Source organism: Astyanax mexicanus, chromosome 8, assembly GCF_023375975.1.
Source record: "Astyanax mexicanus isolate ESR-SI-001 chromosome 8, AstMex3_surface, whole genome shotgun sequence".
NCBI classification, from domain to species: domain Eukaryota; kingdom Metazoa; phylum Chordata; class Actinopteri; order Characiformes; family Acestrorhamphidae; genus Astyanax; species Astyanax mexicanus.
Genome location: NC_064415.1, coordinates 14,037,992 through 14,062,011, shown reverse-complemented (window position 1 = coordinate 14,062,011; position 24,020 = coordinate 14,037,992). Strand labels below are relative to the sequence as shown.

Genomic DNA, 24,020 nt, shown 5'->3' with positions numbered 1-24,020 from the left:
ACAAAAATGTAAACAGCAAGGGATAAAAATAGCAATAATAAGCAATTAAAAATACAAAATACAAAAATATATTTATCTAATAACTAATCATGTCTCATTTCTTTTTTAGCTTATCCAAATATATTTCCTAAAGGCTTTTTAATTTTTGGATTATTACGTTTAAATATACACTAGGGTAGCACGATTTGACAAGGTAGCACAACTCTACAGGACACCGGCTCTGATGTAGCTTAGCTAAGGGTCCTCACAGCTACAGCGATTCATTTCAACATGGCAGCGAACAGCAGCGGGGGAAAAAGTGGAGGAAAGCAGGCTACACCCTCTCCGGAGCAGGTAGTGCTCGGAAAAAAACCCTTTACACACACCGGGAGGTTTAATTTGATGTGTTCAGGCGCACAGATGGTCAATCGAGGCTGAGTTTGTGCGCAATAAGCTAACAGCACGCTAGCGGGCGGAGGCGTGTGCCGTTTGAAGCTGCAGATGAACACCATTTTTAGATCACAAACTCTTTAAAAATGGTGTTTGGGGAATGTAGGAATTTTGTATTGTTTTGTTGGGTGTTTTCTTTTATTACAATCAGGTAATTATCAGGTTTAGTGGAGCTGAGAAGGTTAGCTAGTAGTTCTGCTTTCTTCTAGACGCCTTCAGTGTGAATAAGGAATGAGCTGTGTGAGCATAAAGGAGGAGCTATTCCTGCCAGACAACCATGTGGAGTCTGAGTTATAGACTGACTGTCACTGCAGAGCAGGGAACGCAACAACCAAAATAACTGAATAAAACAAATATATATTTAATAAAATAAATATATTTTGAAAGAAAATGAGGGTCCTCCTCTAAGCCATATTAATGAGCTACTAAGTCCTATTTATGAGAGAATACCCTGTGACTTAATATCTTGTAATCATGACTAAGTATCTCGAATCTTAGCATTATCTTAGCATCTCATAGTTGAAGTAGTATCTCAAAATCACAACTTACTTTCTCGTAATTATGACTTACTTTTTGTAATAATTACTTAGTTTTTCAGAATTATGATTTTGTATCTCATAACTATGACTTAGTATCAAAATTATGACTTCACATCTCATAACTGTGACTTAAACATTTAACATAATACCGCATAGAAGCCCCAGTACGTAACTAAATTGATGTTCACCTCCCTCTTAAAGATATAAGCTTTTATATCTAATGTATGTTGATTGGGTTCAGTACTACATTTTGAAGTGGCTGTTCACACAGCCGTACATATAGGACTCATCTTAAAAGATCCACTGACATGCTGTGTAAACATAGTATTATTTATTTATTTATTTATTTTTTATTTTTTTCATTTCTTTTTGTGAATGAATAATATATGCCAAAGGGTTATATTGTAGACGAAGTTGTAAGATTCAGCATATGGCTAATAATAAATAGTATATTGAGTATATTAATTACAATAGGTTAAGTTCTAACCTGAGACTGTGAACCATTGTAATAACTTCAGACATCTACTGACAGCAGTGTGATGTCATGAATCTGTTGTCATCAAAATGTGTTTCTGTGACAGGTGGTGGCAACATTCCAGAGGATGCGGCAGGAGCAGCGCAGTATGGCTGCAAAGTCTGCTGAGCTGGAGATGGAGATCAATGAACACAGGTTTTTCCACACAGTTCAATTTGTCTTATTTGTGGACAGTCAAAATCTAATCTGTTTGTTCAGTTCACTGGGCTGGTCATTTAGAGTTATTTTGTATGTAATATTGTGTAATATGATCATTAATTTGAGTGTCCCTCTTTAGCCTGGTTATCGACACCCTGAAGGAAGTAGACCCCACACGGAAGTGCTATCGCCTAGTTGGAGGTGTGCTTGTGGAGAGGACGGTTAAAGAAGTTCTGCCTGCATTGGAAAACAATAAAGAACAGGTGATATGTTGTGATATAATGAATGCACAGTCTGTGTCAGTGGATAACGGAGAGTGAAATGGATTTTAAGCTTTTTTTTTCTCCTTTTCTGACAGATATCAAAGATTGTCGAGACGCTCAATACACAGATGCAGACAAAAGGACGAGAACTGACAGAATACCGGGAACGTTACAACATTAGGCTGGTTAGCGAAGACGACAGACAGGGCAAAGGCAACACCAGTCAATCCAAAGAGAGTGAAGGAGCCGGGTCTAAGAGTGGAGCTGGAGTACTTGTGTCCTAGTATGTTTAGTTGTTAGCTGGTATAGAATTGTTCTGAATGGCATTTGAGTTTAAGAGAGCCTGAATATTGTGGAAATACACAATTTTTCAAGTGAATTTTGTATATTCCAAACATTGCGAAGTCAAAAGTCCCTTGAGTTACACCTAACAAGACAGCACACCACAGCTGACCTGGCTTTTTTTTTTTTTTTTTCGTCTTCCAGAATTATACAGTTGTCATGAAAATTTAAACACTGAGTAGAGGAATCCTCTAAATCCTTGTTTTTTAGAAATACTTTCAGTCGGTCACAGGATAAACGCAAAGTCCATGTTGCTTAAGCACACCTAAAATATGACTGCAACATGGTGTTATATAGATACCAGTGCTGACTAAGAAATTGCCTTTCATATTCTAATGAATGTTGCATAGATTAAAGCTGTTTTCTTGCTTTGAGGCAATTGATACTCTCAAATGGGCACTTGTGGTCAGTAAGTAAAAGATAAAGAATCCACTGCTCTAATATAATATGCCATGGAGCTAAAGGTTTACAATATCACTGTTTGTATGTGACTGTACATGGAGCTCTGTGTCCATGTCAGGAGGCATATTTTCTCTAAGGCTTTTGAGGCTTCATTTTGACTTTCTTTTGCTGCTAAAGTAAAGAATACAATAGTTTAGGTAATGTTGCCTTGGTCAGGGGTAGGACAGAAGATTTTCAATGACCAGTCTACACTTGATTGGACTCTCAAAGTGGCGCACAGCTCTACTTCCTCACTTGTTAAAACTGTACTTGTGTCAAAGAAGCCTTTTGTTTTCTATTTTCTGTTGTTTTGGTTAATGAATAAAAAAAATACAAGCAAAGACTTTTTTCTTCTATAATTATATAGTTCATGTTTCACCTAAATAGCAGTAAGGGTTGTCAAAATAAACCAAAATATTGTTAGTTGCACAGGTTTGTGGTACTTCCAGGTAAATAGACTGAATGAATGAGGAGCAGGAAATTACAGCTCCTTGTCAGGCACAGTAGCCATTATAAAACTTAATTTGAAACCAAAAATCTGAATTTAAATTAATTGAAAAAAAAAATTAAATTATTTTCATCCAAATTCTGTTTCATAATTACATCCAGGAGTCTTGACAGCAAAGCAGTCAGATAGAATTACAGAATATCGGAACAATAGCACCAAACCTGATTGCACCAAATTGCAATAAACCTGAAAAGAAAATCATGCACACTTATGTACACGTAGATGACTAATTCATAGAAAATAGGCTCAACTGATAAGTTGTTCTTTTGCCTTCATGTTACCTCCATGTACCAAACTCTTATTATTCAGCTGTACCAACAAAAACTGTTTCATTTCTAGGGCACCTTAGGCAGTGTTCTAATTTTAAATTTTGCTTTAGCAATGCTATTATAATCATTTATTGACCTCAACATTGCTATTACAATTATATATTTATCTCAGCTATGCCATTATATGAAACATTTATCCCAGCAGTACTATTTTAATAACAAAATGACCTCTTATCTCAGCCTTGCTATTATTACCAAGAATTTAACCTAACGGGTATATTTTAATCATAAGTTTACCTCAGCAGTCCTATATTACACTGACATGTCAAAAGACATGGGGTAAATTGTAATCACAGGGTTGAACAAATTCTGTACATGTTGTGAGGTGTTATCTTGTAAGTAAGGCTAAACACTGCTCATGTCAAGGCGACATGAATTATTGTGGAAGTTGGAGTGAAGCCATACAGAAATTATATTTCTTAAGTTAAATTCCTGAAGCAGGGATTTAACATTTCTTTATTAACAGTGTCATGTGTGCACCTGGAATACATCACCCATACATCTCCCTTCTGCCCTGCCCCCAACCCCATACATCACCCAATATCCCTCCCAAACTACTCCTCAATTATTATTTTTTTTGAACCGAGGGTGGAGTCATTCAGGGAAATTCGGGGAGTTTAGTTACCATTAAAAAAACAGAAGGCATATGTTATCACTGAGAAAGAGAAAGTAAAACTGAAAAACTACTGGATATTAACATTAACAACACTGAGAGGAGGTTCGACACAGGCAATGCTGATCCTGAAAAAAGACAAAGAGAAGAATAAGGTAGTGTATGAACGTTACAGCAAATTTAGCAACTAAATGTTTAGTGTTTATGAAATAACTGAGAGTAAAGAGTCAATTTAACTACTCCCAGAGTTAATCCAACACCTAATGGAGTTGGGTTTTTACTCTGTCTTTGAAGAGATGGGGTTAAATCTTCAAATTATGTCTTGTTAGGTAAACTAGTACAGCTGAATTTAGCTGTATTAGTCAGCACTGTGTTCTGGTAGTTAAATTGTTTACATTATTGTTGGTCAAGCTGAATGAAACCAAATGTATTTGCCATATTTTTGAAAGTGTGTTATTTAACACTTTTAAGCAGTTTTAATTAAAAATGCATGTATTGTGGTGAATGATATAGATATAGCTAAGTTACTGATATAAAATTCTCCAGCATGTTATGTTACAATGAGCACTAGAAAAAATGGAATTGGCTCTAGGCATGTGCCAAAAATGGGAAATCAAGGTGCTTTCCGCAGCCCGCATACTGCTCTCTATTCAAAACAAACTATATTAACCCGTTCACGCTCTGAGTGCATTCTTGCACTTAACACAGAGTGAGACCCATTGTCCATCAGAATAGACTTTTATCAGCCCATCAAACAGCATTGAAAAAATTAAATCTGCACACTAGTGAAGTAAAGCTTGGAAGCATCCCTGCTAATGTGTTTTAAAAATGCGTATCAATGATTGTGAAATCAAATATATATAGAAAACAGCATTAATATATATATAAATATTTCTTCACTGGAAAATAAATCAGGTCTGACAGGGCATTGCGTTTTATTGTTTTTATGTTTCAGTAAGTTATTAGAAAAATTGGACAACAAAACATACTTTTTGATAAGGAGTAATACTGAGCTCTAAAATATAACCTTATTTAAATATTTTTAGTCCCTTCCTGCATTTATAGACAGCAGGCCAATGGTAAACCTACTTAAACATACTATTATTAGGTTTCGCCTTCTGTCTTAACTTTTTTGATATTGCTTAAATCTTAACTGAAACGATATAATGTGTATTTATGTGTACTTTTGTAAAGCTCTTGAAAGAGATCAATTATTTAAAAAAATATTAAAAACATACCGCAACACATCTACAGGTCATTAAATGATACATCTATGAAATACAGACGCTGACATACTCATACTCAGATTACCATAAATTCATGGAGGAACATTACTGTTGGGTCATATAAAAAACATTTGACATTCTGTAAAGTTTTTTTTTCTGGCATGTTTTTTTTGTACTGCCACCTGTTGCTTCAGAAAATACTGCTACATGCGTGAGTGCTATGAACATGGGTGCTTGCTGCGCTCCCCCAGTGTATTTCAGTTAGGACATAGTGGCAGTTGTAAAAAAAAATAAAAAATTTGATTGCCCAAGTATTATAAAATATTAATGCACATGCCACAGAAGGGGCTGAATCCCAGTGTTGACAGGTAGGTGTGTCAACTGTGCGAGCTGAGTGTTGACAGGCAGGTGTGTCAACTGTGTGAGCTGAGTGATGTAATTTCTGCTGAAATCTGTTCATTAGGAAAAAGAAGGAAATGGACGAATTTTCAACACAACCAAATAAAAGACGGAGGAAGAGAAAGGATGAAGCACCACTTTACTGTAAATTCATACACACATTACTAAAGTCAGGATCATCTGAACATTATTATATATTTATATGTTAAACTACTAATTAAATCAAATGTTTTGTTTCCCCTCATTTACAGTTTCCTGTCATTCCAGCGGTCTCCTGACTGAAGATCAGTTCCTGTGTTCTATCTGTCTGGATGTGTTCACTGATCCAGTCTCCACTCCATGTGGACACAACTTCTGTATGATCTGTATTAAAACATGCTGGGATGACTGTCAGCAGAGTTACTGTCCATTATGTAAAGAGAAATTCACCAAGAGACCAGAACTGAAGGTCAATACAACACTGAGAGAGGTGGTGGAACACTTCAAGAAGAAACATGTTCTAGATAAACCTGAGGTTCTCTGTGATGGCTGCGCTGGAGTGAAGCAGAAAGCTCTGAAATCCTGTCTAGACTGTGGTCTGACTTTTTGTGAAATTCATTTAGAGCTTCATTATAATGTTCCAAAACTTAAAAAACACAAGCTGATAAACCCAGTGGATAACCTGGACGATTACATCTGCCAGGAGCACGAGAAACCCCTAGAGCTGTTCTGTAGAGATGATCAGATGTGTGTGTGTCATTTCTGCACTTTGACTGACCACAAGAATCACAACACTGTTCCTATAGAGGAGGAGAGTGGACAGAAGAAGGTAAGATGCAGATTTCTGAAACTAGTGATCATGTGTTGAATGTTAATAATTAATTATTCAAAAGTAATTATTATAGTGGAATTTTAGTACTGAAGTTTTGAATTTAAAGTGTTAAAATATAAATTAAACCTCTTTTCTCCTCTCTTTACAGACACAGGTGACGAGGACACAGACAGAGGTGCAGCAGATGATCCAAGTCAGACAGAAGAAGATAAAAGAGATCAAACACTTAGCAGACATCAGAAAAGTGGGTGAAACCTCATATATTTTCCATTAATTTCAATCTGCAGTTTTGATTTTGTAGAATGTATCAAATTGAGCATAATAATAATTCAGTGTGATTTAATTAAAGTTGTTCCTTCATCAGAGAAACACAGAGAAGGAGATTTCAGACAGTGTTGAAGTCTTCACTGCTCTGATGCGCTCCATTGAGAGAAGTCAGGCTGAGCTGCTTGAGGTGATGGAGGAGAAGCAGAAAGCAGCAGAGAGGCAGGCTGAAGAGTTCATTAAAGATCTGGAGCAGGAAATCACTGATCTAAAGAGGAGAGACACTGAGCTGGAGCAGCTCTCACACACTGAGGATCACCTCCACCTCCTACAGGTCAGTGTTCCTCTATCTGCTCAATGGTAATGCAGCACATCTCACAACAACACTGCCCATGCTGAGGATCTCTCCTCTCTCCTGCTGGACTGTAGATTTACCCATCCCTGTGCAGACCCCCACACACCACCAACTGGACTGATATCAGTGTTGATCCTCATCTGAGTGTAGAGACTGTGAGGAACACTCTGTCTCAACTTCAGAAGAGTCTGAATGAAGAACTTACTAAAACTATTGATGAGAAGATCAGAGAATCAGGTGAGAATCTTTTAAGGATAACATATAAAGGATGTTATTGAATATTTTAGATAAACATGAAGTAATTCATGAAGATCTATTTTCTCTGTTAATTCTGGTGAGTTAAACACTTTAAAATCTAATGAATATTATTATTTAACGTAATTATTTTCAACAGAACTGAAGAGGATTCAACAGTATGCAGGTACAGTGTTATTCATCATTTGTTTTTATTTTTTTAGAAACTTTAATAATTTATTATTTTGAAATAGTCATCAGACCACTTCAACCCACACTTTATAAAGTTCTGTTACTTTTAATTCTTCTAAAATATCTACAAACCCTGTGTGTTTCTCTCAGTGAATGTAACTCTGGATCCTGATACAGCTTCGTCCTATCTCATCCTGTCTGACGATGTAAAACAAGTGAGACACGGAGACAAAAAACTGAATCTTCCTGACAACCCAAAGAGATTTACCAATTATGACAATGTCTTGGGAAAGAAGGGATTCTCCTCAGGGAGGTTTTACTATGAGGTTCAGGTCAGAGGGAAGACTATGTGGACTTTAGGAGTGGCTAGTGAGTCCACTGACAGAAAAGGTGAGAGTACACTGTGCCCAAAGAATGGATACTGGACTGTAATTCTGAGGAAAGGGAATGAGTATTATGCTGGAGCTGAGTATTCAATCCTCCTCTCTCTGAAAGAGAGGCCCCAGAAGGTGGGGGTGTTTGTGGATTATGATAAAGGTCTTATCTCTTTTTATGATGTGGAGGCCAGGTCTCTTATCTACTCTTTCACTGGTCAGTCTTTCACTGAGAATCTCTATCCATTATTCAGCCCCTGTGATATTGATGGAGGCAAAAACTCAGCTCCACTGATCATCTCACCCGTATCAAACACTGAATGAATATATTCATCACTAACTTTAATGGAAAAAAAATTTAATAACATGACTGATAAAATGTATTTTATGAAATGGGTTCATAAATAACGTTTCCTCTCTGTGTAAAAACTAGTGGTGTCAATTGATTAAAACATTTAATCAGAATCACAACAGTATTCTGTGATTAACTGCGAATAATCTCACTTGTTCTTTTTAATACGCAAGTTTTTATAGTGGATATTTAAATGTTAATAAAAGAATGAAAGTAAGAAATGTAAGACCCAATTATATTTATCTTAGTGGTGTCAATTAACATACTAGTATATACTAGTATGTTTGAGGGAAGATAAAGCCAGCTGAGTATAAAAGAGCGTTTTCACACCTGTAGTTGGTTTCTATAGTCCGGATCAGTTGATGAGTTTGTTTATTTGGAGTGTTTCTCCCATCGTTTGGTTTGGTTTCACACAGGCATAAGTTGGGGTCAAACTTGGTGGCGTAATTGTTTGAGTAAAAAAAAATAATTTACTGATTTAACGTTGACAGCCCTAGTAAAAACACATGTTGGAGTAGATCAGAGTTACCACAGCAATCTGTGTCCAACAGGTCATGAATTAATAATGCAAATCAAATGTAAATATCAGTTGAGTGTAAAATACTGGTGTTGTGAGTGAATGTGTTTTATGATCTGTTGTTATTATTGAGATTCTCCTTTAAATCAGAATAAAGAATTATTAAATGACTCAGTAATACTGACTCAGTCATTTCACTAATAATAAAGAGCACACAGTGAAAAGACCAAAGAGCTGCTCAGATTCAAATACATGCATGAAGTTTCAGGCAAAATAATGCAAAATTAATTCATTATTATCCACTTTATTGGAATTATTAATACATCTTATAAGCCTTAATGGAAATAAAAATAAGATCATCAAATATTTTGTAATGTAAATATATTTTGTGTTTCACTAGATGGTAGATAGTAGATAGTGGGATATATTCAGTGGCAGACATAGACATCAGGTGGTGCTAAAACCACCAACTCTGCCCTTTATCAACCAAAGTTCCCTTTTGAAACTTCTTGTTTAAAAAAATATATATATTATTAAGAATTTACTGAGGCCGGTTTGAAATTATCTTTTGAAAACTTAAAAACGAGTGAAACAACTGAATAAGAACTGCGCACACCAACATCATACCCCCCCCCCCCCCCCCCCCCCCCCAACAACTGAAGACAACCTGCGCGCAATCAATCCACCCCCCCACACTTGCCACCAAAAGATCTGTGCACGCCACTGGCTATAGTGATTAGTCATACTTCTTCTAAAATGATGATAAAAGTATTAATTTTAGTTCTCCAGCACAGAGGCTGGACCAGGATTAGCATTAGCCTGCTGCTAAACCCGGCTAGCACTGCTGGAGCAGTATTAGCATAACTGCTAAGCGCTAGCTCTTTTGCTGATCAGAGGTGAGTATTATTGCACTGTAGCCTGCGAGTTGACAGTGTTAAAATAAGCTATATGGGAGGAACTGCTAGCTTATATCGCTCTGGCTTACCGGAACACTCAGGGTTCCTCAGTGTTGCACTGTCGGATGGTATTTACGTCCTGCTAGCGGTTAGCCGCTAATGCTGCTGCGCCCAGCCTTCGTGGAAATCTAAGTTAGTTTTCAGGAGAGAAATCTGTGTAGATTAACATCCAGTGCTCATTTGACTTTTACAATAATTTTTTGTCAGTAAGAAACACAGTTTTATTTACTTAGATGCCCCCAGCAGCGAGACCTCCTGAATTAGAAGGAAAACACGGCAACACCCTTGTTCCTTACTAGTGTTGCATAATGTGCCTTATAATCCGGTGCGCCTTATGGTGCAAAAAAACACGGTATCACAGGACATGGACGAAGTAATTGTTTGAAAATCCCATTCATTTCTTTCATTAAAAACAAAGGTACGATTTTTTTTATAATCTGTTAATCAAGTCCAATACTTGATTCTCTTTTACTCTCTTCACACTTACTAATCCACTTTTAGTCTGCTTCCTCTCTGCTCTACACACCTATTAATCCACTCTCAGTCTACTTTTATAGACTTTTTCCTCAGGTTTGCTGGATTAGCTGTTTGCTGCTGCAGTTTGTTTGTGTAAGTTTCTAATTTCAACTGAAACAAGGTGAGTGCTTTTTTCTCCATGGCTTCTGCTCAGGTTTACACCTGTTTAGAGTGTGGCATGTATAGCTTAGATCCCTTATCCACCGATACTGGTAACAATAGTGGTATTTGTACTAAGTGTGAGATAGTTAGCACCTTGGTGGATAAGGTGAACAAGTTAGAGCTGCATGTCCGGGGTTTAATAAGGGATAGACAGCAGGATTCACTGTTAGCAGCCCCGGATGTCTCAGGGAGAGTTAGTACCCCCCTCGACTCCGGCCTTAGAGCCCTCACAGCGGGGCGAATGGGTAACGTCTCGGCGGCATAGTCGAAAGGCTAAGGCTAATGCTACCGCAAAGGCCACAGCCAGCCCACCTAAACACCACGCTCCCCCAGTTCACGTGTCAAACAGGTTTGCCCCGCTCAGTGAAGCACCAACTGAGGAGCCTGTTAAAGGTACTCTGGTGATAGGAGACTCTATCGTCCGACACGTGAAATTAGCTACTCCTTTAGGGGCACCAGCGGCAACAGTTACTTGTTTACCGGGAGCCAGAGCACCGGACATTAGTGGCAACCTCAGGTTAGGGAATAGGAGATATTCGAGGGTAGTAATTCATGTAGGGGCCAATGATATTCGTCTGCGGCAGTCTGAAGTAACTAAGGCTAATATTAAAGAGGTGATTAAACAAGCCCAGACGCTGTCCGAGGAGGTAATCTGCTCTGGCCCCATCCCAATGAGGCGTGGTGATGAAGCTTACAGCAGGCTTTCTTCGCTGAACCGCTGGATGTCCAAGTGGTGTGCAGAAAATCATGTGGGCTTTATAGATAACTGGCTACACTTTGAGGGCAAGCCTGGTCTTTTAGGTAGGGATGGTGTCCACCCCACGCGGGAAGGTGCTGCCTTACTTTCATGCAGCATAGCTCATAGTCTTTTAGTTAGTCGGCAGAGTAGTATTAGAAGCTGCTGACAATCCAGAGCCGGGACCAGGCCGCAGACAGAGAGGCTTAACCGACCGTCTGCGAGCTGCAAAGAGACGTTACCTAGATACCAATGTATTCAGACTGTGTCTGTCCCCCGAGTCAAACAAAAACATCAAAAAACTAAAACAGTCAATCTAAATAACTTAACTCATATTAAACAGTCATATCCAGACTGTAGTACTAACATTTCAAGCCTAAAGATTGGTTTACTTAATATTAGATCTCTAAATTCAAAAGCAGTTCTAGTGAATGAAATGATAACTGATCAGAAATTCGATGTTCTGTGTCTGACAGAAACCTGGATTAGACCAAATGAATATGTAGCATTAAATGAAGCCGCCCCTGCAGGCTATAATTATATACACAATCCGAGATTGTCCGGTAGAGGAGGTGGGGTCTGCATATTTTTCCAAAGTACCTTAGTTAGCAATCAGAAACACTATGAAAATTTTACTTCTTTTGAGCTTCTTTACACCAGTATAATTAATCCAGTTACAAAAAAGAATGCATTTTCTTTAATTAACATCTACAGACCACCAGGGCCCTATTTAGAATTTTTAATGATAAAGTGATTATAGTTGGAGACTTCAACATTAATTTCGAAAAATTGGATGATCCATTAAAAAAGGCATTCACATCGATTTTAGACTCAGTTGGTATTATTCAAAATATAACAGGACCTACTCATTACTGTAATCATACTCTGGATTTAGTTTTGACCCTGGGTGTGAGCATAGATAACCCAAATATTCGTTCTCAAACCTCCGCAATTTCAGATCATTACCTTATTTCATTTAAATTACATCTCAGTCATAATATACGTACATCCCCTAGCTACTCTGTAAAACGTTCAATTACGCCTTTTACAGCCCAACAATTTACAGATAAGCTTCCAGACTTATCAACTCTAATATATTCTCCTATAGACCCAGTAGAACTAGACAAACTAACCGAAGGTTTAGAAAATACCTTTCGCTCTACCTTAGATGTTGTAGCTCCCCTTAAACACAAAATAGAGAGACAGAAAAAGCTCGCACCGTGGTACAATGATCAAACTCGTACCAAGCAGTTAGTACGAAATTTAGAGCGTAAATATCGATCAACTAAACTGGAAGTGTTTCACTCTGCGTGGAAAGACAGTCTTGTTAAATATAGAAAAGAACTAAATAAAGCCCGCTCAGCGTATCTGGCCTCACAGATCGAGATAAATAAAAATAATCCTAGAGTTCTCTTTAGTGTTATTTCCAAATTAACTAAAAACCAGGCAGGTACTGAACCTCAGATTCCAGCCATTCACACCAGCAACGATTTTATGGACTTCTTCAATAGTAAAATTGAAAACATTCGGGATAAAATTAAACAGATAAATATTACATCCTCTCTGTCATCTGGTCTGGCTGATCTAGAACAAAACCCTGTTACTGAAGTTAGGTTGGAAGTCTTTAACCCACTTCCACAGCTAGAACTAGAGAAAATTATCTCCTCTTCAAACAGCACAACCTGCACACTTGATGCTGTTCCCACAAAATTACTAAAACAGGTACTGCCAGATATAATTAAACCTCTGTTAATGATAGTAAACTCATCGCTCACCCTGGGCCATGTACCCAAAGCCTTTAAAACAGCTGTAATTAAACCTCTGATCAAGAAACCAAATCTTGATCCTAGTGTACTGTCTAACTATAGACCTATTTCAAACTTACCCTTTATTTCTAAGATTTTAGAAAAAGCTGTAGCCCAACAACTTTGCTCTTACCTGCAAAGAAACCAGATCTATGAAAAATTTCAATCTGGATTTAGGCCTTATCATAGCACTGAGACAGCTTTAGTTAGAATAACAAACGATCTACTTATAGCCGCCGACCAAGGCTGTGTTTCCCTACTGGTACTTCTCGATCTGAGCGCAGCCTTTGATACAATAGATCATACTATCCTTTTAGAAAGACTAGAGAACATGGTCAGTGTAACCGGAACTGCCTTAGCATGGTTTAAATCGTACTTAACCGATCGCTATCAGTTTGTGAGGTTAAATGATATGTCTTCCAGTTATACCAAGGTAAGATATGGAATTCCACAAGGCTCTATATTAGGACCGTTATTATTTACATTATATATGCTCCCACTGGGCAAAGTTATTAGAAAACATGATGTGAATTTTCATTGTTATGCGGATGACACGCAGCTCTTCATATCAGCCAAACCTGATGACAGAGTGAGATTAAAGAAAATCGAGGATTGTGTAGAAGATGTAAAATCATGGATGTCGCACAACTTCCTCCTATTAAATAGTGATAAAACAGAAGTTCTCCTATTAGGCCCCAAAGCTGCTAGAAATAAATTATCAGACTTAATGCTAAATCTGGCTGACTTCTCAGCCACCCCTGGTTCAGCAGCTAAAAACCTTGGAGTTATCATAGATTCAGATCTAGCATTCGATAAACACATATCTAATGTTACTAGAACAGCTTTTCTACACCTCCGTAATATTGCCAAGCTAAGAAATGCCCTATCACTGCATGACGCAGAAAAATTAGTACATGCCTTTATTACCTCAAGGCTAGATTATTGTAATGCGCTACTGTCTGGATGTTCCGGCAGTAACTTAAATAAACTTCAGCTAGTTCAAAATGCTGCAGCCAGGGTCCTTACTAAAACGAGAAAATTTGACCATATTAGTCCAGTACTATCAGCACTGCACTGGCTTCCAGTCAAATTCCGCATAGACTATAAAATTATCCTGTTAACGTATAAAGCCCTACACGGGCTCGCTCCTGAGTATTTACAAGACCTCATCTCCTGTTATGAACCACCGCGATTACTTAGATCTCAGGGTGCTGGTTTATTAGTAGTTCCTAAAATTCAGAGGAGCTCTGCAGGAGGAAGAGCTTTCTCTTATAAAGCGCCTCAACTCTGGAATAATCTCCCCGAATATGTTCGGGACTCAGACACAGTCTCAATCTTTAAGTCTAGACTGAAAACTTACTTGTTTAGTTTAGCTTTTGGTAATTAATGTTTTTCCCTTTAGATAAGGCTGCAGATTCAGGGGTTCATGGACAGAGGAAATTGTGGTAAACTGAGATGCTGGTGCTGTTGTTCTCCCACTGCACACGGTCACTCAGGTTTGTGGACGGTGGAGTGGGTGGATGCCAGTGTTTCAGGGAGCCTCCATGTCTATGTTACCTTCTGGCTCTCTGCCTTTAGTTAGGCTGTTTTATTTAGATCTGCCGGAGTCATTTGCCACACTCTGATAATGTTTTATATTCTCTGTTTTACATAAATCCAGTCAAAACTAATTCCATCTCTCTGCCTTCCTCCGAGTTACTGACTGCCCACCTGTCTGACCCGATACCGATGGATGTTGGACCCTCAGGCTCTCATGTCCCCTGTCTGGCCAGACTGGAAGTTACTGAAGTCAGCTCTTCTCCATCCACCACCACAGATCAGCTGCTCATCATCCATCTCACTCTATAAGCCATTAGTGGAGCTGCTATACACCTGAATATATAAAACCTATGTGGATGTATGAAAGACTTTTTAAAATTAATGTAAAATCCATTTGACCAGTGGTAGGATGGTCCCCCCTTTAATGTGAGTCTTGGTCCTCCCAAGGTTTCTTCCTCCTCCTGCAGCTCTGAGGGAGTTTTTCCTTGCCTCCGCGCTCACTGGGGGTTCTGTATTATGTATTTTCTATGTTTAATGTTTTGCCTGATTCTTTGTCCTGTAATCATGTTTCTGTAAAGCTGCTTTGTGCCAACACCAGTTGTAAAAAGCGCTATACAAATAAATTTGATTTGATTTGATTTGATAAATACAGAAAATGTGATTTTAAAATGTGTACTAATATATCACTGTTCATCTTCTTTTCCACTTCTCCCTGGTTAGGGTCACAGTGGGTTTGAAATCTATCTGAAATCATTGGACTCAAGGCTGAAATACTGTCTGGAGAGTGCACCAGTCCGCCACAGGTTACCACACACCCCCACTCACTCACTGACTCACACCTAGGAGCAACTTGCATATAATATTATAGTATTTGGAGCCTTACATGCAGGGGGTTGAAGAAGGTGTTATAATAACAGCAGCACTAAAGACATAAAACAAACAATTTCATTTAGCTGAGCTGTAATCTTACCTACACTCTTCATATTGTAAAAATGAACTTGGGTAGTGGTTGTTGTTTAGTGTGCAGCACCCAGGCAAACAAGACTGGACTTTAGCCATGTCTCTCAAATATTCCCCGTCTCTGTTTTCTGTGCGATTTCAGATTTCCACTGTTTCAGCACTGAAATTTCCTGCAGTTTCTGGAGAGCTGTTCTCTACAGTATATATGAACGCTCTGTTAAACTCCAGGAGAGGTGAGATTTCTGGGTATAAATTCAGTAAAGTTACACTCATACTGTTAGATTATTAATAAATTAATGAAATTACTGTCATTAAATTATACCTGTTCTAAACTTTCTGATATATACAGAGTAAGTTATACATGCTCATTTTAATCCATTTGAGCTCTAATAACAGGTGAACATGGATATCAGGTTAGACTGGAAATAGAAAGAGAAACTGCTTAAATCAGGAAGTTCAGACAGAGTAACAAACTTCTTATTCGCAGTAAGATCTGATCTGAACTACTGGATATTCAGTAACTCTGAGAAGAGGATCAACACAGACGATTCTGACTCTCCAAGAAAAAGACAAAGAGAAGAATAAAGGTATGAACTTCAGTGAAGGATTCATAGATCAGTCTAGGGGACTGAGGGGAAGATAAAACAAGATAACATAAAATATTCTAAATAAGAGACGGTTTGCAAGCGGTAATTTTATCAAATTCAATTTGTTACAGAATTATATGAAGATTTGTATTTGTGGCATAGAATTGAGTTCTGGATAACTATAAGATAACTGAAAAGTTCTAGATAAAGTGTGAGTTGTCCCTAGTGAAGACAGTCTGCTGACACTGGGATGATATTCAGAGCTGAAATATTGATGTAGAAATACAGTGTGATAATCGTTCCCAACAAGAGAAATCATATTTCATGCTCACTGAGTGAATTATTCAGCTGAGCTGATAAACTGGGTGAAAGTTGAGGTGTTTTTTTAACTGGTTAAGAGCAGAGTGCAGCAAAAACACTCACTGAAACAGAGCAGAGAGTGAGAAAATGTGAACTATATTACTGAGCTAAGGAACTGCAATCTCAAGAGATACACAGACTCAACACTTGTTGAGCTTGTTGAAAGCTGAGTGATGTGATTTCTGTTGAAATGTGTTCAACAGGAGGCGGAAGAAAATGGCTAACTTTTCATCAAAGCGACTAAAAGAAGGTAAGAGGAGCTGTAACACTGTGATTAAACACAGTTCATACACACATTACTCAAATATCTATCCTAATATCAGAATAATATAACTCTGATTATCGTATAGGTATCAGTACAGTGTAACCAGAGTAAATTCAGATTTTTGCCTACAGTATAAAATGCTCATTTCATTCTCAGTGTTGTGTTAAGGGTTAAACAGCTGCATTGTAAAGTCAGTGGGTGCTGTGTGCACTGCAGGTGAATGACGAAGGGAGAGTTAGATGACAATTTAGATAAAATTCACAGACTCACAGAACTGACTCAACAGGTTTGTTTTCATTCCACAGTCTGAGTAAAATGTTACACTACACAGATAACTGTTCCACTTTAGTTAATTGGTCTTACACCCAACAATATCCACATCTGCGGTTCCTTTTCTATGATGAAATGTGTTTAGACATCAATAAAAACACAAGGCACTGTTCATTTAGGTTTCTAAGTAAACATTTATACTCAGTGTATTTAAACATTACATTACTTGTGCAAAAACTTAACTGTTCTTGCTTTTTATCTCATACACAGTTCCCAGTGCTCTGTCTGAAGATCAGTTCCTGTGTTCTATCTGTCTGGATGTGTTCACTGATCCAGTCTCCACTCCATGTGGACACAACTTCTGTATGAACTGTATTAAAACATGCTGGGGTGACGGTCAGCAGTGTAACTGTCCATTATGTAAAGAGAAATTCACCAAGAGACCAGAACTGAAGGTCAATACAACACTGAGAGAGGTGGTGGACCACTTCAAGAAGAAAAGTGGTCTAGATAAACCTGAGGTTCTCTGTGATGGCTGCACTGGAGTGAAGCAGAAAGCCCTGAAATCCTGTCTGGATTGTGGTCTGACTTTCTGCAAAATTCATTTGGAGCCTCATTATAATGTTCCAAAACTTAAAAAACACAAGCTGATAAACCCAGTGGATAACCTGGACGATTACATCTGCCAGGAGCACGAGAAACCCCTAGAGCTGTTCTGTAGAGATGATCAGATGTGTGTGTGTCAGTTCTGCACTGTGACTGATCACAAGAATCACAACACTGTTCCTATAGAGGAGGAGAGTGGACAGAAGAAGGTAAGATGCAGTTTTACTGAAATTAGTGAATATGTGTGGAATGTAAAATACTATTTTTACCAAAGTTAGTTCCGACCCTGTAATTTGATTGGCTGAGAGGCTTTTATGAGTGACATTATTAGCCAGTAATGCACTGTAACCGAAGCTCTCCATGTATTACTCCGCCACATACAGGTAACCTAGCAACGATGCAGCGCTTACCAACCAGATGCGATATCATTAAACACCACTGGGAGGCGCTGGATCCTATAGGCACAGTGCAGAAACGCCATGTCTCCAATAGGCGCAGGCAAAAACGCTGCCCCACAAATAAATAAACACGCCCAGCGATTCGAAAATACGCATTATTGCATACATTATCAGCCAACGATATCAGGTTAGGAGTTGTTATTATTAAAATAATAGCTTAAGTGTATATATTTTCCAGTTAATATAGGTCATTTTAAGCTGAGTGGAAGGTGGACCCTTGTAATTCCGCAGGTCTCATCGCTAGGGGACGCTGAAGTAAACAAAACTTTTAATTCTTAAAACAAAATTTTCTTTTAGTCACACAACACTGGATTTTAATCTACACAGATTTCTCTCCTAAAAATGTTTATTTTGGTGAGTAAAGCGTTTCTGTTTACTTACAGAATAAACAGAAGGCCTTTGGCCTTGTGCCTTCGACCGCACAGCAGTCCCAAGATGACACGTAGCACTACCTCTCGTGTATTGTTGCTTAATTATTACAAAGTAATTCATTATACTGAAAGTTTAGGACTGAAAATGTATTTTCATTTTGAAATATAAATTAAACCTCATTTCCTCTCTGTTCACAGACACAGTTGGGGAAGACACAGGCAGAGGTGCAGCAGATGATCCAAAACAGACTGAAGAAGATCAAAGAGATTGAACACTCAGTAGAGATAAGAAAAGTGAGTGAATCATCATATTTGTTAAAGTAATTATAATCTGCAGTTTTGATTTTGTAGAATGTCAAATTGAGCATAATAATAATTCAGTGTGATTTAATTAAAGTTGTTCCTCCATCAGAGAAACACAGAGAAGGAGATTTCAGACAGTGTTGAAGTCTTCACTGCTCTGATGCGCTCCATTGAGAGAAGTCAGGCTGAGCTGCTTGAGGTGATGGAGGAGAAGCAGAAAGCAGCAGAGAGGCGGGCTGAAGAGTTCATTAAAGATCTGGAGCAGGAAATCACTGAGCTAAAGAGGAGAGACACTGAGCTGGAGCAGCTCTCACACACTGAGGATCCTCTCCACCTCCTACAGGTCAGTGTTCCTCTATCTGCTCAATGGTAATGCAGCACATCTCACAACAACACTGCCCATGCTGAGGATCTCTACTCTCTCCTGCTGGACTGTAGATTTACCCATCCCTGTGCAGACCCCCACACACCACCAACTGGACTGATATCAGTATTGATCCTCATCTGAGTGTAGAGACTGTGAGGAACACTCTGTCTCAACTTCAGAAGAGTTTGAATGAAGAACTCACTAAAACTATTAACGAGAAGATAAGAGAATCAGGTGAGAAACTTTCACATTGAAGAAGTTTGCAGACAGAAATCTGTAGCAGAAAGAATCTTATTGAATATAGTGGATAAAAATGTAACTAATCTATGAAGATCTAATGTACCCGTTAATTCTGAAGCTTTATGATTAGCTTTAAATCAACTTTTTAAAATGTGATGAATGATATTTTTATTGTATTTAGTCTCAACAGAACTAAGGATGATTCAGCAGAAAGCAGGTACAGTGTTATTTATCATTTGTTGTTCATCAGACCACTTAAACCCACACTTTTATAAAGTATTATAACTTTTAATTCTCCTAAAATATATTATATTTTTCAAACCCTTTTAAAGATTACTCAGTGTGCTCCACTGGATGATGAATTTATTTATTATCGGATACTCATATCACTCTCTGTGTGTTTCTCTCAGTGAATGTGACTCTGGATCCTGACACAGCTAATCCTTATCTCATCCTGTCTGATGATGGAAAACAAGTGAGACGAGGAGACACAAAACAGAATCTTCCTGACAACCCAAACAGATTCACCTATTATGCTATGATCCTGGGAAAGGAGGGATTCTCCTCAGGGAGATTTTACTATGAGGTGCAGGTCAGGGGGAAGAGGGAGTGGGATTTAGGAGTGGCAAAAGAGTCTGTTAACAGGAAGGGGGAGACTACACTGACGCCACAGAATGGATTCTGGACTGTGATTCTGAGGAATGGGAATGAATATAAGGCTTGTGCTGGTCATGATGTCCTCCTCTCCCTAAAAGAGAAGCCTCAGAAGGTGGGGGTGTTTGTGGATTATGAGGAGGGTCTGGTCTCCTTTTATGATGTGGAGGCCAGGTCTCATATCTACTCTTTTACTGGTCAGTCTTTCACTGAGAAACTCTATCCATACCTCAGCCCCTTTAATAATGATGGAGGTAAAAACTCAGCTCCACTGATCATCACACCCGTATCAAACACTAAATAAATATTTATCAGTAACTGTAATGAGAACATAACAAAGAAATACATTTAATAATTTGAATGAATAAAAAAATTGATTACTGTCGATAAATGATATGAAATGGGTTCATAAATAATGTTTTCTCTCTTTGTGAAACCACATGTTGGAGTAGATCAAAGTTACCACAGCAGTCAGTATCAAACATTCATGAATGATATTAATTAATTAATAATGCAAATCAAATGTATGTATCAGTGTAAAATTCTGGTGTTGTGGGTGAATGTGTTTTGTAATTTGCTGTTATTAATGAGATTCTCCTTTAAATCATAATAAAGAATTATTAAATGACTCATAAATGAAATTGACTAGGCTTGAGACCCATCTCAAGCAGTTCTGAACTGTGCCCAAGCATTTTATTTTGAGCTCATCCCCACCCCCACCCCCCACCCCCCCCCCCCCCCTTCGCATCGTCAGGTGCGGTCCATTATAGCAAAATAGTGAATTAAAATGGGCTGATTTTGAAACCTTGTATCTGTATACACACTGTATGGACCAGAGGGTGAAGATTAAATTTATTATAATTTACACCCTGTAAAATGGTGCATCATACTCTTTTACTTCATTAAATTGAGAATATCTGTTTTACATTAACATTAATTTATTACCACCCTGCCATATACAGTGTATACATATTTTCCTTGTTGAGTATTTTGGGGTTTGTTTGCAGGTGCAATGAAATGTAAATAAGCAGCCTACTATGCTAATATGCTAACCAGCTAATATGTTGTGGTCCCTGAATGAAATGTTATGCCCATATTTGTCACTCAAGTTTTTACCCCAACTTTCATTGGCAGAAATGTTTTTCTACCTTTACCCAAATTGATTTACAGATTAGACATGTTTTTAATGACATAAGATAATAGTCTTATAAAGTATTGCATTATTTTATACTCCTCGTTATGCACAGAATAAAACACTTAGGATTCTTAACATTTTTATTTACCATATTTTTTGCACTATGAGGTGCACTGAAAATCTTTTAAATTTCCCAGTGCGACTTATAATCGGGTGCGCCTTATGTATTAATTTATTCAGTCAGGTGGTAAGGAGCAGTAAAGCCACTTCACTGTAACATTACAGCGCTATAAAGGAGTTTCAGTTTAGTTCTTTAGCGCCGAGGCTATTAGCAGTATTAGCATTAGCTGCTAACCACGCTAAGCACTAGCTCTTTTAGCATTCAGAAGTGAGCATTATCGCATTAGCATAAGCCGCTAAGCGCTAGCTCTTTAGCCATTCAGATGTGATTATTATTGGACTGTAGCCTGTGTGTTTACCTTATTAATATAAGCTACGTGGATTGAACCGCTAGCTAATATTACCCTGGCTTAATGGAAATCTAAACTTACTGTAAATAAACAGAAGCACCCAAATAAACAGTTTTCAGGAGAGAAATCTGTGTAGATTAACATCCAGTGCTTTTTTTTACTTTAAAAGGAAATGTTTTTTTTTTTTTAAAGAATTATAGTTTTGTTTATTTAACTTAGCTTAGCTTTACAGGTCTCACCACCCAGTGGTGACACCTGCTGAATTAGAAGAAAAGCATGGTGACATCCCTCTTGCTTACTAGTGTCTCCTTATAATCCAGTGTGCCTTATGTATGAAAATAAACCATAAAAAATGCGTTTTTTGATAGTGCTCCTTATAATCAGGTGGGATTTCTGGGTATAAATTCAGTAAAGTTACACTCATACTGTTAGATTATGAATAATATATTAACATAAATTATAATTACAATTATTAAACTATACTTGTTCCTAAAATTCTTTTTACAGAGAAAATGATCTGTGCTCATTTTAATACATTTCAGCTCTAATATCGGGTGAACATGAATATCAGGTTAGACTGGGTAAGAAAACGTGAAACTGATTGAATCAGGAAGTTCAGACAACCTTCTTATTCGCAGTAAGATCTGATCTGTACTGCTGGATATTCAGTTGCTCTGAGAAGAGGTTCAACACAGACGATTCTGACTCTCCAAGAAAAAGACAAAGAGAGGAATAAAGGTATGAACTTCAGCAGAAATTTCATAGATTAGTCTACGGGACTAAGGCGAAGATAAAACCAGATAATATAAAATATTCTAAATAAGAGACATTTTGCATACAAAGTTACAGATAAAGTGTGAGATGTTCACAATGAAGACACTGGGAGCTGATATCCAGAGCTGAAATACTGATTTAGAAATGATTGTTTCAACAAGAGAAATCATGTCATGCTCACTGAGTAAATCTACAGCTGAACTTGGCAAAAGTTGAGGTGTTTTGTTAACTGGTTAAAAGCAGAGTGCAGAAAAGAGCCTTTACACTCTGCAGGTACACAACTCTGCAATCTCAGGAGATACACAATCTATACATGTTGGAGTGTATTTAAGGCAGCAGGCAGATTGTGTGTGTGTGTGTGTTAGATGTGAGAGCTAAGTGATGTGACTTCTGTTGATGTGTTCAACAGGCGGAGGAAGAAAATGGCAGAATTTTCATCACAGCAACTAAAAGAAGGTAAGAGGAGCTGTGACACAGTGATTAAACACAGTTCATAAACTCATTACTGAAACATATCTTCTAATATCAGGATAATATAACTCTGATTATCTTATGTGTATTAGTACATAGTACTTACATTAAATTCAGATTTCTGGCTACAGAATAAAAATGCATCTTTCATTCTCAGTGTCAGTTGTGTAAGGGGGTTAAACAGCAGCAGTGTAAAGTCAGTGGGTGCTGTGTGCACTGCAGGTGAATGACGAAGGGAGAGTTAGATGACAGTTTAGATTATGATTCACAAAACTAACTCAACAGGTCTATTTTCATTCCACAGTCTGGGTAAAAAATGTGCTAAAATGATCTATAATGAACACTGACAATATAGAAGAACTGACATGATTCAAACACACTGTATTAGATATAGAGAAAGTATATCAATTAGCTCAAACTACCTTATAGTTATTATAGATATAATTACAGACTGTAATTATAATATAATAATATAATAAATACAGACACTATATAATGTAGGTAGTGGATCATTCACAGCACTGATACTGATTAAGTACTGTGTTGGTGATGCTGGACCACTCGTGTGTAACAGACACACTGGTGTTTCGGGACTTACACAGATAATTCTTCATGTTTAGTTAAGTGGTCTTACATCTAACAATACTCCCATCTCAGAAGTGGCTCCATGACGCAGAAGTATAGATTAATAAAAGAAAGAGGAAAAATAAAGAGGATTACTAAGCCAACCTGTTCTCTGCGATAGCTGTTTCAGGGGAACATACACATGCACACAGAAGGAGAAACTCTGATGTTAAAAAAAATGTGTAAGGTATTTTTCTATAATGGAATGTGTTTAGATATTATTGAAGTACCGTATTTTTTGGACTATAAGCGCATCTAAAATCCTTTAATTTTCCTAAAAATATCAGTGTGCCTTATAACTCAGTGCGTCAGGTAATAAGGAGCCGTAAAGCTACTCTGATGAATAGACCACTAAAGTGCATCATTCAGTAGTCCTCGTACATGTCTAAGTGTTTTTTTTCCCTATGAGAAAAATGAATAGGGTTTTCAAAAACAGATCTCTGTCACATTCTGTGGTAAATAAATCTGTTCAGACCCCTGTACGTTTTTCTCTGTGTACATTTTACTCCTGAACACCACTGGATCCTCTG

The 24,020-nt window shown here is 37.7% G+C and overlaps 2 protein-coding genes and 2 pseudogenes across 3 annotated transcripts in view; all 4 read left to right on the top strand.

Annotated features, from left to right (window-relative positions):
- Nucleotides 1-195: 195 nt before the first annotated feature.
- pfdn2 (prefoldin subunit 2) lies at nt 196-3,028 on the top strand. Its single transcript, XM_007238391.4, has 4 exons — nt 196-333; nt 1,550-1,638; nt 1,781-1,904; nt 2,000-3,028. The coding sequence occupies exons 1-4, from the start codon at nt 271-273 to the stop codon at nt 2,186-2,188; spliced, it is 465 nt and encodes a 154-aa protein (XP_007238453.1). The 5' UTR covers nt 196-270; the 3' UTR covers nt 2,189-3,028.
- A 1,033-nt stretch (nt 3,029-4,061) lies between these two features.
- Nucleotides 4,062-8,322, top strand: LOC103037026 (E3 ubiquitin-protein ligase TRIM39-like; annotated as a pseudogene).
- A 7,357-nt stretch (nt 8,323-15,679) lies between these two features.
- The window catches only part of LOC111194324 (E3 ubiquitin-protein ligase TRIM39), a 72,368-nt gene continuing 64,027 nt past the window's right edge, over nt 15,680-24,020 (top strand). For both annotated transcript variants that reach the window (XM_049482910.1, XM_049482913.1), the window contains exon 1: nt 15,680-15,768. The gene's annotated coding sequence lies outside the window, so the exon portion shown is untranslated. The remainder of the gene's footprint in view (nt 15,769-24,020) is intronic.
- LOC111188223 (E3 ubiquitin-protein ligase TRIM21-like) lies at nt 16,028-20,368 on the top strand (annotated as a pseudogene).